The sequence below is a fragment of the Porites lutea genome, chromosome 5 (genome assembly GCF_958299795.1).
Source record: "Porites lutea chromosome 5, jaPorLute2.1, whole genome shotgun sequence".
Classification (NCBI taxonomy): Eukaryota; Metazoa; Cnidaria; class Anthozoa; order Scleractinia; family Poritidae; genus Porites; species Porites lutea.
Genome location: NC_133205.1, coordinates 245,002 through 260,000, shown reverse-complemented (window position 1 = coordinate 260,000; position 14,999 = coordinate 245,002). Strand labels below are relative to the sequence as shown.

The following is a 14,999-nucleotide window of genomic DNA, read 5'->3' as shown; positions in this document are numbered from 1 at the left end:
CTCCAGCGCTCGATACACCGATTGTGCTTCCGGAGAAAAAACTGACATTGCTAAAGATAGCAAACAGAAAATGCAAATGTAACTAATTGAAATTATTCTCATAATTACAAACTAACTAGTAATCAATGAAAACGCGTGCAATGTAGCGCTATAAATACCAAAAAATGCACTGTACCGTTATGCTTTAAATCGACCTGCTATATAAGCAACTTTTTCTTTAACGTCGATGAGGCCATAGGGTTGTCAATGAAATACACGCCAATTTGTATTTCATGAAACATCACTGGTCTGGTGGTGGTTGAATTGAAGTGCAGTGGAACTGGAACGATTGAACTTATGGAAAGAAATTCAGTCTAGTTAATTAGATAAAGGTTCAGTGAGACATACGAGTTGACACGCGAGTGGATTCATTTGTAGCATAAGCGCATAGCCGTCGTATTTTTGTTGAAATTTTTTATTTTATAGATTAAAAACAACTAAAACTCAACAGTCAATCTTGACAACGATTAGTGAATGCTGCAAATAAAACCACCCAAAATATCCGCGAAATAGGAGCAAACGGTCCCTACAATACTACTCATTGTTTCTTAACCAAAATAAAACAGCAGGTGCCTTGTAAGTTAGTTTACCGTGAATTAATAACTAAGTCTTTCATTCCTCCTTGAAAGCAAAGTGCAAATGGAACATAGACAGCTGACATGTTTCTCGGTACACCACCCATGTAGAAAGGCTTACGAAGAGTCAGTGTCGACCCAGGAATGTTCCAGACACCAGAATAAAGAAACGTATCATTCACATATAGCAGGTATCTATTAGAAAAAAAAACAGATATCAATGTTAAGACAACTTTGACACAAGAATGAGACACAATTTGTGTGTGACAACAAAATTATTCTTTCATAATTCCCTTTATAAATCATATTTCGTTTTGATGCATTATTTATTTTATCCGAAATCAAAGTTGATGTCAACCTACCTATTTTCCACGGCGGTAAGACGGAGGACATACCAGGAATTATCAGAGAAGGTGATATTTGACGAAGAAAATACCGCAGGGGATTTAAGATCACCCAGCCATAGCAGTAAGTCTCCGTGAAGTAATGTTAAATATAGCGTTTGTGATTCCTGTAAATACAAAATATATTTGATAACTTAAGTGGTGTCCATGGTGATGGAAATGATAAACAATCCATGACAAGGTAATTGGACATAGCTGTTCCTATGATGGTAATGTGTCGGGTTATATAATCATATTGCCCGCCGACTCCTTCATCTTAGTTTCAAAGACATACCTCTTGTATGTAAAAATTTGCTTCATTTGGACTGGCAGGATATTCGGAATAAACTTTCGTTTTCGTCACTCATCTCTTTGTCTACTCTTTCTTCCTTCCATGTACTATCCTTTCAATCATTTGCCCACTGATGGCACGCCTAATCGTCTGTCCTCTGGAATTTACAAACTATATGCTGACAAATAACCTATATTTTGTTCAAAGCGACTCACGTCGTTTCCGCTGTAGAGCAGTACCCCGCTTTCCTCGCTGGTCTTGAAGGTGAATGTCAAAGAAGTCATATCCCCCGTTTCACTGCCGATATCAATACTTGCATGCGAACATTCTTCCACTTCCTCTCGGTAACCATAGAAACGTGTTCCATGTTCAATCTGTAAACGTAATAACAAGAACTAACACTTGAACTCCATATCATACAAAACATTATATTGGCCCGTTGTAGACCTCAAGTGAGAAAGTGATTTTTGAGTGAAAAACGCCCGTTTGACAGGCAAACACTGAATTCTTTTTTATTCGTAGAAGAATATAAGCACAAGTCTACGGTCTCCTCGTTGTGACGTCAGTTTCGTTTACATATTACCACGGCAACTTGGACAACTTGAATGCCTCTACTTGAAGACAGGATGCAAAGAAAGTCATTTTTACGGCTTGCCATTCGAGCAAGCTGAAGCTACATTAGCATTTACCAGCCAAAAAGTTATTTCAGCTAGCCCCAAAAACTTTTGTGTAAGCAAAAGTGATTTCACAAATCTTCTGTAATTTGAATTCCTCAAAAATCTCACTTGCCCCTCGGGCAAGTTAAGAACAGAATTCACTAGCCCGATAACAAAATCCACTAGCCCCGGGCTATCGCATACGATATTCTTTGCACGCTGGACGAGTGTGGTTTCCTTCCCAGTTTGGGTGTTGCTATGTGTATTCCGTTGAATTCCTATGAGGCTCACATGCGACCAAGTTTATTTTGTAGGGAAACGGACTGTTTCGCTCCCTTTTAATCGCTAGCGCTGAACTCCGTTAATAACACCAGCTTATTGTGCTATCATGATGTCAAATCGTTCGATAACTATTTACTCACCGGTCCTTTTATAACTCCACTAAAAGAAACTCCTTGTTTTGCAGTCATTAGCGCTGCGTCGTTGAAGGTTCGAGAAACCAGAGAAGCAGTTTCCTCGCTAAACAACCGTAAATTGTTCATGTCACCAGAAAAGGGGTCGGTTGTTGAAAAGGGCCTGCCGCTGAAAAATTGATTTTTAACAAACATTAGTAAACCTACTGGACCTAAGACTCCTTTTGCGACAACACCATGTTTTAAGATAAGCGCTGCATAAGAATCAATGCCTACCAAGAGAACTAATTTACGAAGGATAAAGCTGGTTTCTAATTTGCACTTTCAATGGAGCCAACAAATTGCTAATAAGAAACTTTCGCCAGGAAACCTAAGACGTCTTAGGTGGTAACGTGTTTTAGAGCCGTGCGGCCCTTAATCAACATTTTTTAATAGACAGTCTAGGGATATAAAATAAAACCTGTTTGGCCTGTTTGGGTGAAGATCCCCAAAAGTGATCTCATGTCCACTCTCAAATGCTGTGATACCATTGTCGACAAAGCGACCATCTGGAGTCTCCCTTGAGCCGACTAGATTCACCGCCAGCGTCGCATTAACAGACGTGCGAATGACACGAACCTGATACCATCGGCCATCTCCATACGAAGACCTGAAAACAGAGTATTACCGAAAGTTAAAGTGAAGGAATTTGTAACTGCAGTATTGATACATGTTACCTTAATAGCCAACCCATCTGATTAATTTCTTATAGGCCAGAATAGGTGGGAATTTTTTCCAACCCTTCAAGGAATAAAATGAAAGCTTTCAAATTAATAATTTTGACTTTCGATGAGTTAATTAAATTTCCGTGTAAGTCAGTGTGAGTTCCTTTTTTAGCAGTAAAGGTTTGTTTACCTTACACTTTCTAGAGTGATCCCGGTATCACTTTGTCCAGTTTGAAAGTAGAAATAAACACGTCCATGTTGAAGGTAGATAACGAATACATATTTCTGTTGCTTATTTGAGACTGCCATGATGATCCCATTTTGATGCAATGTCCTGAACTCCACTTCCACCTCAGTATATCCCATGCTATTATTAAATGGACCCAGTGCATGTTGAATGTAACCGTTACTATAGAAACTAACGGCCTTTCCGTTCTGTGGATAAAACGGCCTTCTATGGCGAGAAACTGCATACAGTCTGCCGTCACCATAAGCTTGTTTTGGATTCCAGAGGTTGTACCGAATGCTATCTATAATCAAGTTATCGATGATTCCTTTGAAATAATTGGAGACCTGTTGGGATTCCTGAAACAACAAAGAACTTCAGTTAAAATAAAATATGATTCAAGACGTGACACTTAATTTAGCCAAGGGTTCAATTGTGATTTAATAAGGAAGGGGGTTGTTGATCTTAATCGTCTGTTTTATCAAATGTGTTGCTTCGACTTAAAGGCACAGTACAGGAAGATAACCGACACTGGTATAATATGTTATCATAGCTAATTTATCAATTTGAGATGATACACATTTTTTCATTTTATTTAAAAGCTGGCAGTATCAGTATCAGTTATCACTAATGATTACTTTTACTGGTAACGAAAACAGAAAAGCTTCCTTTTGTTCAGCGGTTTCTCTATTTAGCAGTACCTTGAGATCAGCAGGCAATCCACCAACGTAAATAACACTTTGGTTTGTAAGCTTCAGTTTGTTGTCTTCGTTGTTGGAGGAGCCATTCACCCTAAATGTTTCACTTCTCTCTGAGTCTCCGCTGACAGTTAAGAATCCCTCAGCACCAAATCTGCATGAATATTTATCACACACACACACTATTTTTAGCATTGAATATCACTTTTGGTTGATATTACTTAGAAATAACTTAGAGGAGATAGGAGACAAATCATCCCTCTCAATTTAAGTGTTCAGTACCGAGGCATCTTTAATTTTGTGTAATTTTTAGGTCTCAATAACTGCGAACTCTATTCTTCCAGTAAATTACTATTTAATTTCCTTTTAAGAGTATAATGAGAAAAAAAGTCGTTGATAAACATCCTTGATGTAAGAGTTCAAAGATGGGGCAAGTTTTTCTAGAAACAGTTATACCTGGTAAAGTAAACGTTGTACCAAGTGTCATTCTTAAGTTCCAAGGAATTCTGAGCCACAGTTGGACCGTCACCGAGGTTAAAAACGGCGTGGACAAGACTGTTAGATATGTAGAAGCCAAGGCTGTTTGTCTAAGAAAAAATAGTTCTAGTAAGATTTTACTTGGTGTGGTATACTAAAAGACCTAATAAACTTACCCTAACGGCAGGAATACTGAGAGAGAATTGAAAAACAAAGTGGTAAAGTCCATAACACATAATTTAGGTGTGCAAAATAAACCATTTATGGGACCTGAGACTTTTATTTTCGTGAGCAAGTCAAGAGAGACCCTCTTAAAGCAAGGCCATTAGTAGTTGCAGTCTTCCTTCCAAAGATGGAAGATACAGTATAGGGCTTAAAGAGGCGGACCTTTCAAAATTTTCAGTTAACTTGTGTTTCAGCTTGTTCTTATCACCTATGGTACGGTTTAGAGTGATGATGGTCTAATCTGAGGTTCTTAAACTATGTTTTACGTCATGAATGATCTCAGGACTGTGTTATTGCAGAGATAACACATAATAACAAACACCACTCACCAGCTCATTTGAGCGCTCATTAGGTCCATTGTCTTGATCACCAACAACATAGAGCAATATTCCATCGCTGATATTGGTCTTAATATCAAACGAAATCTCATTTATAGAGGGCGACTCGATAGTGCGCCTCGAAGGAACAAATCTAATTGAAGAATCATTTGTCAGATGAAGGGCAAGGGGAATGGAAGCGACCATTCCTCTTATCTGGTTTAGTTTATTTGACGCGTTCTCCATGTGGCTTTCTATCCGTTGTCGAAGCGGCGGAAGTGAGGTCATAACTGCTGTAGCCTCTCGTACTGTGACATTGACAGGAGGCTCATCTGGATTTGGGGTCAGCCTTGTTGTGATATTTTGTACTAGAATAAAACGTGAATTATGACATAGAATTATGAATTGACCATCTCTTAAAAATGTACATTAAGCAACGTCGGTGATAAAAAAAAACAGTGAACATTCAGTTGACAATAGCGCAGTCAATGCACGCCAACTTTGTCAATATCTTTTTTGCACCGTATTGTGATGAAATTAGTGTAAATGGCAGTACTGGTATAACTGGTATTACTGTCAATGGTTCCATGGTAACAGTAGTAGTAGCAAAAGCAGTGGCAGAAGTAATAGACAGCTAAGTGAAGTGAGCAAGTGTCACAACATTTCACTGACATTTGTATTTAGAGACTGAACAATTAAGTTCCGTGAGTAAGTTACTTACCATTAACCAAAGCGTTGTTCATCATCATTATCCCGTTGTCGGAATTGTTCTTAATAGCAGTCGTTTTTCGTAACAATAGTTCAATCAGTTGTTGCATATTACTAAGATGCAATTCCAGGCCAGTCAACATCAAGCTTGCATTTTGTACTTCATTCCGTGCATCCATTAGAAAAGGAATCACATCTGGAGCTACAATGAGGAGCAAAGCGGGATACACATTTATGAAGACTGGTTAAAGATTCAGAAATCAAGAAGACACCTTTCATTAAGAATTTAAATGTAGGAACAATTTTGTAATGGTAGCTCTCTAACCCTATGTATCCGAAAATTACCCGTCCGTTTACATATCATGTATCACATATCACTTTTTTCAATTAACTCACCGCCGCTCGCAGACGCTTGCAACCTTACAGCCGCATTCTGAATGACAGGAAACTTGTCATATATTTCATTCCACAAGGCAAGGGAATTCAAGAACGTTGTATTTGCTTCGTAAATGTCCTTTTCCAGACCTGGAAATTAAGAAATATACCTCTCTTTTTATACGTTCAAGTTTTCATGTCTGCAAACTTTTAAGTATTTTCTCAACTATTCAACAACCTTTTTTTATTTGTATCCATTTTTCCTAAATTAAAAAGAAAAAACACCAAGCCTTCTTATCTCTAGCGCAAGTATTTTGTTCTGAGAACGAAACGCTTGACACAAAAAATCAGAGATAGCTCGCCATGTTCTGGTGGTAGCCTCAACTATGATTCATTCGAACTTTACAGCGCAAGACTTACTTCAAAAAAACCGGATTCTTTGACTTGAGTGCTGATTATTCAGTACTCTAAAAGTCGTCGGGAAATGGGTTGACGTTAAGCGATATTTGCTTCGGATTGAGAGAATTGAAGAGCGAGACGCTGGTCTAGGAAATTTCTGTCATCGGCTCTTCCTATCATTGCAAAGCCCACGAAAAGGCAACATGAGAAAGATTGAGACAGCCTATTGCAGTTCCTTTATTTATGTAAGCATTGTGAAAGGGTTGAACCCAGGAGTCATTTCAAAAGTAGGTTGTTTGATCGTCCGAGTGATAGTAGTCCAGAATAGGACTGTTGTTGACAGTGACTGACGTTTCGACAACCTGTGCGGTAGACATCTTCAGAGTCAAAGTGAGTTGTGTCACGTGGTCGTCTGTCAGTTAAGCCGTAATGGTATTGGCTATGAAGACTCGTAATCAGTAATTGGTGTGTTTCGATACGTCTATTGGCACAGTTAAACAGTCGTTTATTGTTAGTTAAATTGTCAGTTCTCCAGTCGTTCTCTCGTAGTTAGTTTTTCTTGATCTCGTCAATAAGTCGTTTGTACGGTGCTGGTAACTGTTGGCTACGATTCAATGGCGTTTGTTCTAAGTTAGTAAACCAACTTTCTAAAGTAAGTCGTTGATAGTAGTCTGTAGAATACGTAATACATGTCTCAGAATCCCAGTCGATTCGATGTTTCGTCTGTAAATGGTGTTCAGCAATGTGACTGTTGACGTCACCATTCCTTGTCGCTCGTTTGTGTTCGGTCAGTCACGTGCTAAGGTTTCTGTTGGTTTCACCAATGTAAGTAAATTTTTCAAGCATATTGATATAAACTCACCATGTGCAGTAGAGTTTCTTTCAAGTGTGACGTTGTAAAGGTCACGTAGACTTGACCAGGCCATTTCAGCGTTGTGTTTCAAATCGGCCAGTGAAATCACACTGAGCTATTAAAAAAGGGTAAAAATCAAAACCGAGTCAGTAAAGAAAATATCGTCAACAATTTTAAGGAAAAATCATTCATTATGATTATATCATTATATTTATTGAGGTTTGTTTCCTTTTACCTTTTTAGTTATGCTGCTAATAGTAATGTTGGCTAGTTCAACAAGATCCAGCGATCTGTTGACAAGTTCTTCTATTTCAGAATATCTGTCGATTGCCAGTAACGGTAAAGAACCGTGAGCACGACTGCTGTTAAATGTCCTTTGAATAAATAACAGGAAAAGTCCATCAAGAAAGGAAAAAGAATAACAAATTTTGAAAAATGCAGCCACTAATATCCTAAGCTATAATCCTGTTAGGAGGGCTTAGCACTTTAACCAGCAAATGATTTGGCGGAGAGATCTTCTTAAACAAGAAGTGTATTGCCTATTAAGGCTGGTTGAAAGGTACGCCAGCCCAATGGGACCAGTTATTTCTAAGTATACACCCCACATACCAAAAAGAATTCAGTTGCTTTTTGTAATGTACTCACAGTTCCATTTGATAAGCGAGTGATTCCAGGTACGATGCTTGATTTTGAGCTTGCTGTAAACTAATATCAGAAAGACCCAACTTCATTTGCATTCTCCTGATTTCTTTTTCGAGTACGTTTGTCACATCTGTAAGTCCACTCGACGATACAAAATTCCCGCTATCGATTTGAGATAGGTCCTGAAAAAGATTGGTTTTTTGAGCGCTCAAAAGGTCACGCTTACCAGTGTATTACTGCAGTGACCCTGTCAAGCTTAAGTTGCCGCTTGAAATAGAAGTGGACACAGAATTATCAACCAACGAAGCGCCGATTACACTTCGAGTCAGGAGTTTATAAAAAAGCAGTAGCTCTTGTGAATATCATCTCAAGCAACAAGACTTTTCACCAAAAACTGTAACTGAGAACGCTAAGATACTTGCCCTGGATATAAGATAAAGTAAACAAAACATTCATATGGGAATATATACTAATGCCGTGATAGTCGGTTTTATTTCTTTTCGTTTTAACTTTGTAAATTTTCTTTTATACTTTACCTGAGGTAGCAGCGGGTACCATTTAGTGATCACGCTATTGAAGAAGTCTCCAGCGGTGGCCAAATCAATAAACACCACACCCAGGAAATCATCCTCGTCACCAGGGTCATGATCATACACGGCCAGTCTCACCTTCGTGTAATTCAATTGCTCCATAGAAATAGTAAAGCTGAATAGCTCAAATGGGAATACCGGGTTTACGTTTCCTGCAAAATAAGGGAAGAAGTAGATATAGCTGATACAATGTTTGTTCCGAATGAATTGCTCTGGTGGGAGAAGTGACGTTACAGATCTAAACCAACTTGTTTAAAACCAGTTTTCAATGATGACCCCCTCTCAATCGCTAATCATTTTTCAAAAAAATAGTTACCTTTCTCAAGTAGAACTGCAGTGTCTAATAAGAGAATAGTGATTGATTACAGTTATTTCAAATTCAACAGAATCGAAGCCCTATAATGAGTCCTGTGTATATTTGTTAACTTTGGGGCTGTTGATATGTTTAATTAAAATTATTACTTCAACATCAGTGAACCGCACCGTTAACTGGGGAAGTCCTCATAGTTCCCTCGTTATTCCAATCAGGAATAGTTGATATCACAACGTAAGGATCTGAGGTCTGGGCAGGAGAGTCTCTGGCGGGCAGATTACGTCCCCTCATCACGCGCACAACAAACTTTGTTCTTTCGAGTTCGTATCTCAGCATAGAAATCTCCAATTCTCCACTTACAAACAGTACTGTGCGGCGGTATTTCTACAAATAAAACAGACGTAAGCATTCTTATCTCTGTTTTTGCTTTGTTTCTTTTCTCTTCTACCTGATGATCTTTTTACCTTTCTGGCGGCCTTAAAGGACAACTCGGGAGAGTCGGTAAACAATTTCAATATCAAGAACATTGTCAGTGGCCTTGAATGTCAAAGTATAATTTTCTGCATAACGGTTCAAGTCAGTGTAGTCGCCATGTTCCTCTTCATGCACACAAATGGGTACAGCGAGAGAGATGGACAAACCTGGACACACCGTCTGAGTATCAAGTTTTTGTAACTATTCCCTGATTGGCGACAGATGGTCCGATCTCAACACAGTAAAAAAAAGTTGGACTCTCATTTTGAATCAATAAACTAAGAATCTTTTTCTTCAGGTGAAAATCTTGCGTTAAAAGTCCCTCACAACTGTGAAGTATCAAAAAGGGGGTCCTTTAGTTACCTCAAGTAGTAATGTGCCCTCCTTAAGAACATTCCATGTGTTAATTAATGTGGTGTTTGTTTTTAACAACGAAGACTCAGTTCTGTTTAAAGTCAGCAATTCTTGATCCACGAGTCTCTAAGAAAGACAACATAAAGAATAAAATCAAAGAATATTTCTCATAATGCTTCTATGACTCACAGTTAGATGAGGCCAATAGAGAGGACGTGGGAAAGGTTAGAAAAATGACAACAACAAAGAAACGTATTCATTTTAAAGAAAGTAAAAACAAGGCCGTTTTCAAGATGGCGCCATACCTTGGTCTCCATAAGTATTGTTTGGATCTCGTGTGAGTGGTTATAGACTTGTTCCATTGTATTTAGGAACTGTGTATGTGATTGGTTCCAAGCTGCTTGAATCTCGGTGAAATTAGCGGCTCTTACCTCGACTGAGGCACCAAGCTCATGCGCAAGAAATAACTGAGAAAAGACCTGAAGGACAAATGTCAGCAACAAGGATCTGTTCAAGATCTTCAGTCTAAGGTCTTAGAAACGATGAAAAGGATGAAACTATCGAAAAATGTGGTATTTCTATATTTCCATCTCCATTCGGACACTGATATTTAGTCAATAATATAGTAGTTAAGGAACCGAAGGTGCTTAGGTAAGCGTGTGCCTGTAGACGGCTTAAAAGTTGCCTGGAGTAACAAATCTGCTAAATTCCAATAGTTTCTTTCTAACTTTTACAATTCATACCTTTTTCAACGTTTCCTTTGCGTAGGTAGACGCGTTTTCAGCAAGATGGGTTATGTTAGTTATGTTCGTTGTATACTGACTGAAGTTTCTTTCTCTTGTTAAGCTCAAAACCTCTGCTGAATCCGTTAAATCTTGAGATGCGGCGGCAAAGTGCTCATTGATAGCAGCTAGTACATCTCTAACTAACTCATTCACAACTGCAGCACAAAGGTAACAAAGTTTTAACTTTTTGCGGAAGCATTCAGTCAAGAGTCGCACTACTTTAAGTGGGAAAAAGCAGATGAATTCACAAATGCAAACAATCATTTTGGTCTACATCTTGTTAAATGATCAGAATTATACAGTATTTTTTCACCATTCACTTTACAAGTTATTCTGTTTAACAGAGGTGATGCTAAGAAAAGCTCAAGGTAACAGGAACGAAGGATAAATAACTCACCACTAACGTAATCACGGGCAGATATCGTTCCTTGTTTTCCTTCTCTCATTTCTTCTAGAATATCGGTGGTGTTATTGGCAGCAGTGTTTGAAAAACTACTAAGATTTGAAGCCTGTAATATAAGAATAAATTATACAATGTAATTTTTTCTTTATTTAATTCACACACTCCGTGCTTACGGTCACAACATAAGGTATAACAAACACCCGCTCCGTTCTTGCCCTACCATAGAACCTGGTTGTATTTTCCCAGAAACGTTCCCCGACCTTCGTTCCTGTGTGAACCAAGTGCCTTTACTGCAAATCACTAAATCATTTTACATAGGTATGGCATAAACTTGCGACCTGGTCGGTTGCAGCGATGAATTGAGCTCCAACTGAATTTTTATGAACGTTGTCTTGCAGTAATTTTTATTAGTCATTTCTTCGCCTCCACATGGGAATCTGACTACCCCTCTCCCCACCCCCCCGTGTTTGCACAAGTTTTAAAATTATTTACAGTTTCTTAAGGCATGATTGCAAGCTCCAAGACAAACTAAATACTAAGTTATTGAGGACAATCAAAGAGCATTATGGGCAATTCGAAAGTTGGGAGTTTTTGACTCACTACACATTCCAATTGAACTTACCCTAGTAGAAAGTTCTAGAAGACTCTCGTTTGTTTTCGGGATTTTTGCCGACACGAGGTCTTGAAAAACTTGATTTCCAGAAGTAGTTCTTGAATAGAACCGTTCTCTTTCAACCTGAAATTATAAATCCATGTTAGCTTATTTGCCAACAGCCATGTTCATAAAAATAGAAATCTTAGTTTTGCATTTTACTGTGAGAGAATCAAACCTTGGCTTGTTCCAGAAGGGTGGATGTTTCTGCCAGTGGCGCATTGAAATATGTTAGGTCTTTCAGTGCCTGAATCTCCATTTCCGTCCTATTTGCGTCATCTGTCGTGTTGACGATCGTCTGTCTTAAGTTCTGTATACACGGGGAACATTCTGTGATTGCAAATTAGAAAGAACGAAATTTTATTTATTTATACTCTTTATGTTTTTTAACTACAATTAAATTGTAACGTGATCAACAGTGTTCCCAACATTGTCTCAACATTGGTTGAGTCATGTTTAGAGATGTTGAAATCATACCGTGACAAACGGTCACGACAGGAACCAACTTCATTGTAGACAAAGAGCCAGCTACTGTAGGCGAGTTAAGTAGGCGCCTTAGGTAGATACGCTACGCATGCTCAATAAAGAGAAGATAAATTGTCGAATGGCTTTAACATTTAGAGAACAAAATACCCACCCAAACTCGGCACTTGCTATATTTCAATCCTCACTCTTTTTGATTCTGGAGGGATTGGATGAAGGTTATTTACCTACAATTGTTAGTTCCAAATTACCTGAGCAACCAGAGTCCGAGAAATTTGTAAAATACTTCTTGCATTGGTCACATGACCTTCCAGTCACACCAGTTTTACATTGACACTGTCCAGCGGTATCGTTCATACACAGTGTACCAGGAATGGATCCAACTGTGCTGCAATTGCATTCTGAAAATTGAAAAATGTCAAAAATGGTGAAGATCTTTAATAAAGAAGCAAAGATAAATAATGGTGTTTAATTTCGATCATGAATCTGAATGGTCTAAAAGTCGAGGTTAATCCCTTTACCTTGTTTGGTATTGTGCAATACATTATAAAGTAAATGTGGAATAAAAACAAGTATTCAGGTCGTCCTACCTCTGCATGACATGATAGGAAGACCGTAGAACCCCAGAGAACATTGAGTGCATTTAAATCCTGTTACGTTGGCCTGACACGGGCACTGACCGCTTGAAGAACATTGTAAGCTTGCTGAACCAAAAGGGTTACACTCGCAGTCTCTACATCCAGCGGGACCCAGATCAAAGGTGTTGTTCTTTTGAGAAATAAATGATATCAAAACTTAGACTATAATTGAACAATATGAACAGATGGTTGTAACGAGTTATTACTGACTTGGAATAGTTGTTACTAACCTGGCATTGACTGCAGTCTCTTCCGGTTACTTTGTTTTTACAGTTACATTGACCGCTGATTCTGTGACATTGCTGATCTAAGGAGCCAACTTCATTACACGCACAGGCTGAAAAAGGAGTGAAAAAATAACCACATCTTAAGTGCAAATGTACGCACGGAACACACTACGTTTCTAAAAGAACGAAACTGAAACAAGAGTCAAGAAAACAGGGTGTCAAAATTAAGATTTGTTGTTTTTATCGCTGCAAGGATTTATCATACGTGGCTTGTTCTGTTGAACGCCTAATCACAACTGTGAGGCCAGTTTATGAAAGTGTGAAATTCCAACCAGGTTTCAGAACTGAGCGTTCGCTGTTGAGCATTTCATAACTTCCATAGATATGTAACATGCATCTTTACTCAGAACGTGGACATTGTCTGATAATAATAATAAACCATACCGTTGCATTGCTGGATACGCGCATTTCCAAACGTTCCATTAGCACAGTGCTGGCAAAAATATCCAGTAGTATTATACTGGCAGTCAATACATTCTCCTGACCTCAGACATTTGTTTGTATTGTTATTACACTGACATGGTTGACATGTTCGACCCACTGTGTTCTCTGGACATTCGCACATGCCTGTCGTCACATCACAAATATTTTTTGCTCCGTTACATCCACAAGCTAAAAACAATGAACAAAGAATTATCAATTATTGTTACCTAACGTTTAAACGGTTGAAGTCTTAGGTTCCCGGATGAATCTAAAATTGAGACATCACAGAGAATTCATTTTCATGCAAGAACTGTACTTGGGACTTTTTGCACTTAAAGAAACACCAAACACAAAACATAAAAAAAGGGAGAAAACTTTCGAAAAAGAAGAAGTGGCTTTTGCAGAAAGCTAACAATAGGTCTCAGCAGGCTACTGTATTCAATACTACTTTTAATTGAAGTCAAACACGTATTAGGAATGTAATCAACAGGATTATGCCAGAAATAAACTGTACCGTATGTTGCAAAGCTACTGTTACATTAGCTAATCTTTGTAAGTACGTTTCAGCTAAAACCGTGGCCCATATTATAGCTTAAATACAGGCGTTTAGTATTTGATTGTAAAACTCCCTGAAGAAGTCTACGTTAGTTAAACGAAACGCGTAGGAGAATAAACAAGTTTTACAGCGACAGTTCGCAGAGTGCTGCCCATTAGTTTAGTTTTAAAAATTAAAAAAATTGTGTTTTTATTAGACCCTTGTGTAGATTGAATGAAGCAATGGCTGTATGAAAAATATCACTAGGTTTAAAATACTTTATCCTTGTTTTGAATTTGGTGCAAGTCGGTAGTATTCATCTGAGATTGATGCTTAACGAAATGATTTGGGTCCACGATGAATTTAAGCATGGTAAACTTACGGGTGCATCCGGTAGCCGTCAGATTGTAAAAACCTGGTTTACATCTACTACAGTCACGCCCTTCTACCCCGGGTTTACAGGGGCACTGGCCACCATATGACTCACAAACTGAACTGTTGGATCCCAAGGGATGACAGTAACAATCTATATTGGTGCAAAAATAAAGAACAAAAATTTTAACAAGCAGCTGATGTTGAGTGAGTTTAGTTTTCAGTTCAGTGGTAACCATGATAACATTTTCCAGAATCATACCAGAACCAATGAACTACGAGTCAAATGTATCGATTAACTCCATCAAAAGTCTTTTTCAGGGAACAGAGAAGAGGAAGATTGGCAAACGTGGTTTTACACTGTATTCAAAATAACCCCATGATTCTCTTTGTCTTGTGACTGAAGAGGTCATCCTGTCAAAATATTGGTCATTATTATTTTATTATCATTAATTTAGACCCTTTGCGCTCAGATAACTTACTCGTAGGTTACCTCGTACTAGCCTAGGAAGAAACCTCATGTTAGTAGTATAGTAGAAATGTTTTAGACCCTTTTTTGTGCAGGAATCTCATTAACTTGAGCAGGAATTTACATTAACGATATTTTCTTTTTCCCTCCTCCTCCATTATCGACGCTTTATCGAACACACATCGACAATACATAGACCCCACACGACCCCACACGTGGGATGAAAAGGATATGACGTC

General features: G+C 38.3%; 1 protein-coding gene across 1 annotated transcript in view; it reads right to left on the bottom strand.

The window, feature by feature from the left end:
• The window catches only part of LOC140936564 (uncharacterized), a 39,007-nt gene that overhangs the window by 9,927 nt on the left and 14,081 nt on the right, over window positions 1–14,999 (bottom strand). Inside the window, exons 17-44 of the mRNA XM_073386070.1 lie at window positions 14,302–14,445; window positions 13,346–13,573; window positions 12,905–13,011; window positions 12,627–12,804; window positions 12,288–12,437; window positions 11,732–11,883; window positions 11,524–11,637; window positions 10,896–11,007; window positions 10,457–10,653; window positions 10,019–10,192; window positions 9,723–9,839; window positions 9,056–9,269; window positions 8,519–8,724; window positions 7,986–8,164; window positions 7,576–7,714; window positions 7,350–7,455; window positions 6,110–6,238; window positions 5,727–5,915; window positions 5,018–5,373; window positions 4,443–4,573; window positions 3,990–4,140; window positions 3,253–3,647; window positions 2,819–3,007; window positions 2,368–2,527; window positions 1,505–1,663; window positions 977–1,125; window positions 630–809; window positions 1–50 (exon numbers count right to left, since the gene is read on the bottom strand). The exon at window positions 1–50 is cut by the window's left edge and continues 172 nt beyond it. Coding sequence (XP_073242171.1) covers window positions 1–50; window positions 630–809; window positions 977–1,125; window positions 1,505–1,663; window positions 2,368–2,527; window positions 2,819–3,007; window positions 3,253–3,647; window positions 3,990–4,140; window positions 4,443–4,573; window positions 5,018–5,373; window positions 5,727–5,915; window positions 6,110–6,238; window positions 7,350–7,455; window positions 7,576–7,714; window positions 7,986–8,164; window positions 8,519–8,724; window positions 9,056–9,269; window positions 9,723–9,839; window positions 10,019–10,192; window positions 10,457–10,653; window positions 10,896–11,007; window positions 11,524–11,637; window positions 11,732–11,883; window positions 12,288–12,437; window positions 12,627–12,804; window positions 12,905–13,011; window positions 13,346–13,573; window positions 14,302–14,445 — 4,755 coding nt within the window. The remainder of the gene's footprint in view (window positions 51–629; window positions 810–976; window positions 1,126–1,504; window positions 1,664–2,367; window positions 2,528–2,818; window positions 3,008–3,252; window positions 3,648–3,989; window positions 4,141–4,442; window positions 4,574–5,017; window positions 5,374–5,726; window positions 5,916–6,109; window positions 6,239–7,349; window positions 7,456–7,575; window positions 7,715–7,985; window positions 8,165–8,518; window positions 8,725–9,055; window positions 9,270–9,722; window positions 9,840–10,018; window positions 10,193–10,456; window positions 10,654–10,895; window positions 11,008–11,523; window positions 11,638–11,731; window positions 11,884–12,287; window positions 12,438–12,626; window positions 12,805–12,904; window positions 13,012–13,345; window positions 13,574–14,301; window positions 14,446–14,999) is intronic.